At 39.1% G+C, this 9,703-nt stretch overlaps 2 protein-coding genes across 2 annotated transcripts; both read right to left on the bottom strand.

The window, feature by feature from the left end:
• Window positions 1–2,500: 2,500 nt before the first annotated feature.
• cdkn1ba (cyclin-dependent kinase inhibitor 1Ba) lies at window positions 2,501–6,068 on the bottom strand. The gene is made up of 3 exons (XM_041977649.1): window positions 4,574–6,068; window positions 4,063–4,228; window positions 2,501–3,771 (listed from the first exon to the last, which is right to left on the bottom strand). The coding sequence occupies exons 1-2, from the start codon at window positions 5,115–5,117 to the stop codon at window positions 4,083–4,085; spliced, it is 690 nt and encodes a 229-aa protein (XP_041833583.1). The 5' UTR covers window positions 5,118–6,068; the 3' UTR covers window positions 2,501–3,771; window positions 4,063–4,082.
• Window positions 6,069–7,989: 1,921 nt separating this feature from the next.
• On the bottom strand, window positions 7,990–9,321 carry cdpf1 (cysteine rich DPF motif domain containing 1). Its single transcript, XM_041977650.1, has 3 exons — window positions 9,141–9,321; window positions 8,789–8,900; window positions 7,990–8,199 (listed from the first exon to the last, which is right to left on the bottom strand). Exons 1-3 carry the CDS (start codon window positions 9,251–9,253, stop codon window positions 8,071–8,073), a joined length of 354 nt encoding a protein of 117 aa, XP_041833584.1. The 5' UTR covers window positions 9,254–9,321; the 3' UTR covers window positions 7,990–8,070.
• Between the last annotated feature and the right edge of the window lie 382 nt (window positions 9,322–9,703).

Genomic DNA, 9,703 nt, shown 5'->3' with positions numbered 1-9,703 from the left:
TACGTGACAAGTTATTGAGACATTGACATTTTATGTTGTAGTTACTGTTGTTTTTTTTTTTGTTTTTTTTTTCAATAAATAGTCTAAGAAAAAGGAGTTACCAATGTAAAATTCTTCTTAACTGGCTTACATTCATGACATCAGCATAGCATGAACTTTTTACATTCTCTGTAAATTTCAGCTGAAGTTGAATATCCCTAACTTTTTGTGCGTAGTGTGACATTCTGGGAAAATTTGCCCTCAGCTATAACACCTTCTTACAGTGGAGTTTATTCTAAGCATTTGCTCATAGTGCATCTTAAAATATTTTCATTAGACTGCATCTGGAAACATAAAAAAGAGAAAATCTCATGAGCACTGTAACTTGCAATCATCACTTGCTAAATATATTGATTCAGTTTAATTCAATTTAATGTTTTATGTGATCTGATTTGAACAATACACCCATTTTACACCATTTGTTCTTAGTATTTTGAGTTGGTCCTTTCCTGGAAATGATAATAGAGGGTGATGTCTTATCCTGCACTCAAGGGGTATTTATTAGTTTTGTGTCTAGTAAAATGCTTTCAGGAATTTTGAATTTCAACACATCAAATGTTTGGGCAGTGCTTAATCAGGCCACTACAGCTGGAAAATCAGAGAACACTGAGCTTTTAGGAGGGGTACGACCACCCAATTTTATAAGAAATGTGTAAATATGTAGACACAGTTATCAGTTTATTAGGCATGTCCAACGTATGACTACCAATTTTAGGACACAGTTAAATGCATCTGAAGGCTTCCCATTTACTCAATTGTAATTCAGTTTGTCAAACAGGTTCATGTTAATACTTAAAATTGTAGATTAAAATTTACTGAAGACCTTTTCAAATTAGCACTGATAACAAATCATTCATCAGAACCAACTGGAAGAAACTGTACTAAAGAAGGTACTAGCATTACAAATGTCTCAATCACATTTGTTCCCCCAATGCATTTTACATTTTGCTACAGCACGTTTGAAAGCTATTCGAATCAATGCACTATTTTAGCTACCGTTAGCCTGGAAGAGAAATTCCTTGTGACAAATACAATTTCAAGGGGTACACTGCACACAACCCACTGAACTATGTGCAACACAGCCCAGGAACCAGATATCATCCATTGCTTTTCTTTGTATTTCTCACATTATGACTTTACAAAGGATGTGGACATGCTGCTTGTCTATTTCTCATGCATTTAGCATACTCAAATACCTACTTTACATGCTCTGCTACGTGACATCTAAAGAACAGCTGAGTATGCAGCACTGCAAGTTTTAATCAAATGAGGAAGCAATCCATAGTATACTCATCAGACGTTAGAGCTCTGTGGTAAAGTCAATCTGGACACATCTGCTAAAGGCTGCATATTTTCTAAATATTTTCTAATGTAAAGGTTGTTATTAATAATTTCTTGCAAAATAACCTGTATTGTCTTTCTTTTTTCTCCCCTCTAAGACAGTGTCTTCAGAAACTAAGGCCAAATAGCTTAGCCTTACAGTCGTAGATAAACCAGAGGCACATGAAAATCCTACAAGTTTGTGCTGAGCTTTTCAACTAATCTAAAATATCAAGGAAAGGTTTGGTAAGAAATAGTAAAGAGAGTGGAAAATGGGAATGGGAGTGGTCTATACTGACAGTCTTCTTTACCTCAAATTTCTTTAAGAGTTCAAATTTGTTACAATCCTTCATAAGTGTACAAAAGTGCAGAGCTCACTAGTAATTACTCCAGACACTCACAGCCAGCATATGCTATCATAAGCGTAGCTCTTTCTCTCACTCTGCCTGTATTTGACTCCTACACACTGGTATCAACAGGAAAGAGTCAGCCAATGAAACTAATTGGGTGGTGTGTGCCTTATGAAAAGAACAGCCTGTACTGTCCTGGACTCCCTCCCACAGCTTTCTGACTGGCTGGCTCCTAAGTGGTCTGCTTTTCTTCTCTATGCTGTGATTGGAGACAGGGAATGCCAGTAACTAAAAACTTTTTTTCCCTCTTTTTTTTTCTTCCTCAGGACATACCCTTGTTGTTTTCAACTTCAGAGGCAGAGCTGAGCTGAGCTGAAGGGATTCGGCACAGTCACAGCCTGCACTCTGGTGCTGTATTTACACTCGCTGGATTTTTAGTCTATGTGAACGTTTAATTTTAATTGATAAAAGTTTCTACTTACCTGCTTTGACTGGCAAATTTTCTGACAGACTCATTTTTTATAGCAGAGTGACTTGGAAAAAATGTGCAAACTGATAAATAGTTCCTCACTCAGTGTTATAGTTGCTTATGACACTGGTACTTTCTTTGACCAGTGGAACAATTAAGCTTCAGTCATCAGTGTGCAAGTTTACATGGGAGGATCACGTTAGACCTAAAGCATGACTGCAATCAAATAGAGTGAACATGTTTTTAAATAAATCAATTTCCAATTAATAATAATAATAAATGTTAAAAAAAAAAGCACAGGGCATAAAATCAATTATTAGGCTCAGTTTTGCGATTTATTTATTCATCAGAAAACAATGATGAAAATATATATACACATACAAAAATGCACAAAATGTTGCTTTGGGAAGCGATACATACACCCACAAAAAAAAAGCACAACATAAATAAGTTAGTTAAGTTTCAGTGTTTTAAAAAAAAAAAAAAGAAAAAGAAAAAAAAAAGCACACAGGTACACTTCAAAGTTTTACACCAAGTGAGGTGGTGTCACGTTGTTTTTCTCTCCTCACGTTGATGAGAAATGAATAAAAGTGCAATTACATGTTCCACATGAATTCCACGCCCCAAATACAATTTTTCTTTCATTCACATACTTGCATAAAAAAAGCCCAGTGCTTTTAACATACTTTAACTATGTTAACCTGGACCACGCTTAGTTTGAGGGGGCAGGATATGTGATACGTAAATCACAAAAAAATATATACTCGCCTAATTTTAAAAATTCAATCTAACTCTCAGGATTATTTGCAAATACTGTTGAAAATTTGGTTGGATATTGCTCAGCAGTCTAACTACCCTCTCGCCCCTCCCCCCCACCCACAGGTTTAGAAAAAAACAAAAGCACAAACTTTGGCAAACCCTCCCATATAAGAGAAAAAATAATAACAATCATAAAAGGGCATTTTAAAAAATGGGGAAAAAATTACATGTAAACTTTATCTATCATGGCTGTTCCCAGTTAGATGGACCCTTAACTCACAGTCTAGCCATCTGGGCCTTTGAGAGAAAGAGAGATTTAAAAAAAAAAAGAGAGAGAGAGAGAAATAACACTGGGAATATAAAGCCATATAAAAGGTAAAGACATTTTGTTTCCACGTAACCCTGACTTTTGAACTCTGCATTTTAACTTAAATCAGTTACCTGAATGATACAAATGACCACTTTAACAAAATATTTCTCTGTAGGAAATTGCACTGCAATTTCTCGTTTAAACACATTAAACAAAAGATATGGAAAGCATAATATGCTTTCTCGTGTGCTACATCTGAAACATAGGTAGTAGATATACAAAAAAAAGACAAAAAGGATTAACAAAGAGGAGCAAAAATCCATTTGCACAATGCTACATTGTCTGCTGCTTTTGAGGCAATTTGACTTTATATGAGTGCCAAAACTTTATAGTGTACATGTTCAGTGCTTTTGCAGCCTTTCCTCCTCCCTTCTTTAGGATAAGACTGCTTTGTTTTCATTTTCTCTCCTCTGTCAGATGATGAGAAAACCTACGGTATTCCACCAGCAACAGGTCTCGCTGCTCTGCGGGACGTAAAGAGGAAACAGGCTGTTGAATGGTGCAATTCAAAGAGCATTCGCCAATGCTTGATGTCACACATGCAGACACTCATGCACAAACGACAAAGTCATAGCTAAAAGGTGGTGGGAACTTAATACAAAAATTAATAACAGGATGGTGACATCCTGCGTGCAGGGAAGCAGTTTACAACGGTTGTGGCATGCATTAATGATGCTGGTTACATAAAATGAACTGAGCTGGACACTGAGGAAACCATCTATTCAAAGTGGAGCCCTGAGATAATGGTTTCTAACCTGGCACAGCTTTTCCTTTTTCAATGGACTTCCACGTTGTTCTCTGGCCTGCTGGGTCTTTCGCCTGCGGCTGATCTCGACTGACTTCCTGCACCGTTCGACTGGTCTTCATCGTCGTCTTCGTCGGGGGGCGACCTTTTGCCCGGACACTCGTTGGAACAAGAACCTGGCAAACCCCAAATAAATAAATAAATAAATGCGCAGAAAAGTTTTTACCTCCGCGTTTTTTTTTTTTTTTTAAATCTAATCAGGGTGCAGCTTTTTAAAATAAAATGAGAAGGAAGTATATGCAAACTACAGCAGCTTTTAGAGTTTAACTTTTAAAAACCACAAATAATAATAAGTGGCGTAACTTGAAAACAAAGTGCCTGATCTACTGTAGAATGGACGTGGCTGTTACTTCGTAGTAGCTACGTTTGCGCCACAGTGGCACCAAAGAGACTTGCAGTTTTGCGAAAGAAACAGAGAAAAATAAAGTGTGACAGCTTTCATACAGGTCAGCTTTCCTCACCTGAAGCTTCCGAGCGTCGTTTCCGCGAGCCGTTCCTGTCTGGCAGGTGAGCTGTCTGCGTCCTATTCCTCTCCTCGTCCTCCTGTCGGTGGTTACCGTTGGGTGAGTCAGCCTCTCGCTGGGGCCGCTGGTTCGTGTGCGGCGGCCTGCGATAATATTCCGGTGCTTCGCTGTCCTCTTCCCACTTGTAATTACCAGGAGAGAGGGGTATGCCGGTCTCCGGGTCGAAATTATATTTTTCCATAAAATCCTGCTTGCTTTGCTGCATCACAGCCTCCGTACACCTCCGTGTCTCTTCACGGTCAGGTGTACCGAAAAGCACTCGGCGAACCGTTCTGACGCTGTCCTGCTGCCGCGAATCCACCCTCTCCACCGTCGGGCTCGCATTAGAAAGGCGAACATCTGACATTTTGCTGCACATATGACAGGAAAAATACAAACCGCACAAACAAGGTCCAAACCTTTTCAAACAGCTATTTCCTAGTAGTATTCCCTTCAAATGCAGAGTCACAGGAATGATGCATGCATATTCCGCGCGTTTCATCCAAATACGCGTAAAAATGTCTCCAAAATGCGCACAGTGGGGAGGGAGGGGGTTTAACAGAGCCACTCCTGTCAAGTTCGTAGTAAGTCAGATGAAAACACATCAAGTCAAAACAGCTAACATGGCGTTAGAGGGAGCTATGGGTAAGGAAGAAGACTTGACATCAAGGACTATGCTATTTAAACAGAGAAGGCGATTCGTCGCTCTCTGTTCCACTGTAGGACCGCCCATTGAGCTCGCTTCAAGTTGAACAGGGGTAACAACACAGTGCAGAGTCAGGCCTCTCGAGTCTCACGCAATTCACGGATTTCACACGCCACACATCTATGTTGTCAAGCACTGAAAAACACATTCAAAACAGATTACTTAGGAGAATACAACCACCCCTAAATATTGCAAACGTCGTTAATTCGTCGCCTTTGGTTAACCTTTATTTTTTTAACAGCGACAAATCATATTAATTTTAGACAAATATCCTCAGTACTGCAACACGACAGCGAAGTCCTAGTTTAAAGAACACTTCAGTTTGCACATGCGCAATGCAGCCCTTGTAGTGGAGGCTGTGGAGACTTTCTGTCGCTTCTAACGCTCTGAGAAATCATCGTGCTTATAAATATAGTCGAAATCAATGCACACGGTATTGAAATTATCTGGATGGTTGTTTTGTCAGATCACGCTGCGTTTAAGAAATTCAAATTTTATTAAAGCAAAGCAACAGTCCCGAAATGCTGGTTGACGCGTAGTCCTGATGCTGCTCTTCACAATTTCAGATTCGTTTACCCGGTCTGAAAGCAGAAAAATACAAATATATAAAACATGAGTAACGTTACTAATAATTCAGCTGTACGAACGTGTGGTATGCGTGATCCTAAAGAAAGAGAGAAGCAAACGTGTAAGGAATTATACAAAGCAGAATTTAAATACGACGTGACAACCTACCCCCGACTCAAAGTCAAAACTTCGGAGCTCTGCAGATCTATAAGGATATGGCCTGATAAATCTGTCTGAGTAGCTGTGTTTGAGTAGGAAGGTTGTAGTTAAAAATCAAAATATGGCTTAACAAAGCAAGGATCGGGCTGGAGATTAAAATAAACAAAGTTCACTGACTTTATTTGATCCTTTTAACGTTGCATTTCCGTGTTCACGCGTAATGAAGCTGGTCAAAACAAGCAGATAAATGCCTTTAGTGTTAAGACCTGACAAGAAAACAAGACTGGAAACACAGATGTCAGTGCCAGCAGTAGTTGAAGGTCTTGCTCCAGGCTGGTAGTACTATCACATGCATCAATCATCAAATGACTATGAGTGCTGGCAGATATCACTGCCTGATCTGATTTGGTGTCACATAAACGGCACACTTGATTAAATCAGAGTAACTCTATTCAGCTACAGCTTTAAGGTTACTAAGGGACACCAAGGCACTGGAGTGAGGTTTTATCCTGGAAAACAACAGCAGCAGCAGCAATAAACAGATTCAACTTCGCCTCCAATGACAGCAGTTTATGTAGAAACCTTTCGTCATAGTTGGCACGCTGCCTATCGCTGTCAGACTTTGGCACTAGTGCCACAGGGCTGGTTTGCGTGCTTCACTGGGTGTAATTGCTTACGTGCGCTTAGAATTTAAACACCGAGGAAATAAAAGAAGGCGAAGCTTTGAAAATAATACTTAAGAAACCCGCAACAAATCCGCCCTCAAGGTTCTTAGTTTGCATCCATGATATATTTTTAAAATTTAACAAGTCTTCAAGGCAAGAGTCCATGAATGTGTTTTCTGCGCATTCCAGAGCTGGATAAGCATCATTAAAAAAGTGAAGAAAAAAAAACAAGAGCATGTACTACCAGCCCAGGAGCACAGTGTCCCAATGCACACTCTAGCAAGTGTCATCTGCATTCCTCTGCAGAGTTTGCCAGTAAAACGAGTGGGCCTGCTTTAAGGCCATGCTGTTTCAATTAACTCTGCAAAAGACTCAAACATCTCGTGATAAATACAACCAGGCCATCTGTTATATAGATGTTATCACCAGGATCACACTTAATCCATAATGTGTTTATGCTGCTGTAAACTGTGCACGGCTCTATATGGAGCAATCCTTGAACTGGAAACCTATTTCGATCACTGATAAGACAGGAAAGTGAAAAATTAGGCAAGAGAGCACTTTGTCGCAGTCTCACGTGCATTAAAGGGATTCTGGTTTTCACACTAAGAAATAAAAGAGCAAATGGTAGATGTTTTTCAATACCTAGAAATAAGGCCCAAAAATTCCAAAAGTGGGCATACAGCATCAGTTGAAAGTTCTGATACGCACATTCAAAATTAATTTATAGGTGTCATGCTTGTATGATACTGTTAAAACTGTTTGTTAGAGTTCAGGGTGTTTGCAGCGAGGTGTGAATTCAACAAGTTTTGGAGGGAATGATGCTCTCCTGTTGGATCCAGTCACCAAAACACAACTTAGTTACACAGTTGTTACACAAGTATGAGTCATCCATGCCGAGCAGTAACATCGTTGAATCTGTGCTCACCAACTGAGCTGCACAAGCACGAAACTAATTCTGCTGCCCTACATAAGGAGTGATTACTAGCTAACATTGTAAACGGCAACAATTCAAAGCTTATTAAAGTTCATACCTGCTGTTTTACTTTAAAAAAAATAAAATAAAAAAAAAATGCAATAAATACCAACCAGAAATATCATACAACACTCAACTTTAGCAGCCTCAAGTATGAATAAGTACTTTTCTACCGTATACTTTTAAATTAAAAATTAATAATAACCGTGGGCAATGCTAATAAAATACATGCTGCTTCTCTCAAAATATGTTGTTTTTACAAGTTAGATCTGTATGATTTGGAATAGGAATACAGGATAAACATGTTTTACTCATTTTATGACAAAATGCATATACTGAAGTGTTTATTGCAGTCTGCTAAGCCGGTTATGGACCTCTTTTATCAGGAAACAGCAGCATTTGAACTCTGCTTCTTCTTTGCAAGCTCAGTCTGAATCTGATGGGGAAACTGGTCCAAGTGCTTGTTCACACACCGCATGCAGAACCTCTTGGTGTAGAAGAGACTGCAGTCCTGACAGAAGAGATTGAAAACAAATAGTTCTCAATATTCACAGAGGCTCCAGTCACCTTTATGCCATGATGAAAAAAACTATTTAAAATGTTTTTGCAAAAACATTGCATGGATGGACTGATTTCAAGTTTCATAGTCACTGAGCACACACATGCCACATAAAAACAAAGTAATCTCAGGAAAACATCAAAGCCACAAGTCTCTCTTCAGTGATTTGTAAGGTGATTTCATGCTAAGTGGTAAACTATAACAGGAGGAGCATTTCCAAGCCAGAGAGGACATTCAGTTTATGCTTGCATCATATTAACAGGGCAGATTTTGCCTGCAGGAACGAGTCGACATTTCTGTATCCAGGTGTCAATAGTAGTAAGAACAATTACTAAAAGGGATAGTACTCTTACAGCTATGCAAAGCCCTGGAAAAAAATCAATAAAATTCTACTTCAGTAAATAAGGTTGCTTTATATTATCGGTGGTGAACCATCAGTGCTAATGTAAAGCACTAAATAGTTTGTAGCTACTTTTCACAGCAGGGTTGACATGGCATTTTTATCTCGTGGCTAACACTGGAAACTGTTCAGACACCTTACCGAGCCAACACAGACACCCAGACTGCACAGGCTGCAGGTAGACCCCAAGATTAAAAACTTTTCCTTGTCTGGACTGAAGGGGTCCTTGGTCACAAAACAGTCCTCGAGCAATCTGATAGACGACAGAAAACCAGACCAAGGCTTGATTTTTAGTTTCTTTTACTTCTTCAAATTGAATGCTACATACACATTACTAAAGGGTTTGTTTCTCTGTCTGACTTTAGAGCGAAACATTACAGGTACTTACAAGCTACATTAACGTTAGCTGATGAGCTAAAAGCTAATGCTGCTCCTGGTAAAGCTTTAGCACCAGGGCTCTCTCAAGTGAGCATTTAGTTTAATTTTCACTTACACAATAGCTCTGGTGTTAGGTGGTTTCTGGCCGTAGTAAGTAAAAGGGGTACTCAAACCACACAACTGGCATGTAAATATTTTTTCAGGGTTTTCACTCGTAGTTTGCTCCATTGTTCACAGCAAAAAGTTTGTTCCTGGTTATCATTTCCATGCCAGTCATCTTGTTTTGTGAGTCTTTAGCGCCCCCAACTGGACTGGGGGATTACATCATACATAAGGCCTACAGCTTGTTAGATTTGTTGGAGACAAGTCAGAGAAGCCATACCAAGATGGTTTGGCAACGTACAGAAGTGGTATAGCGAATATATCTGTAGAAGGAGGCTGAGGTTAGCATTACCAGGTAGGATGTCTGGTGGAAGACCAAGAAGAGATTTATGGATATAGTGAAAGAGGACATGAAGTGTGTTGGTGTAAGAGATAATGATGCAGAGAATAAAGTTAAATGGAGGGAGCTGATTCACTGTGGTGGCCCCTTGAAGAGAACATTCAAAAAGGAAAAAATAAATAAATACATATAAAGAAAATTAAGTAAATGAAATTTACTTTGACACAAAGATTGTC

This window comes from Melanotaenia boesemani, chromosome 23 (assembly GCF_017639745.1).
Source record: "Melanotaenia boesemani isolate fMelBoe1 chromosome 23, fMelBoe1.pri, whole genome shotgun sequence".
NCBI lineage: Eukaryota > Metazoa > Chordata > Actinopteri > Atheriniformes > Melanotaeniidae > Melanotaenia > Melanotaenia boesemani.
This window is presented reverse-complemented; position numbering and strand designations above follow the sequence as displayed.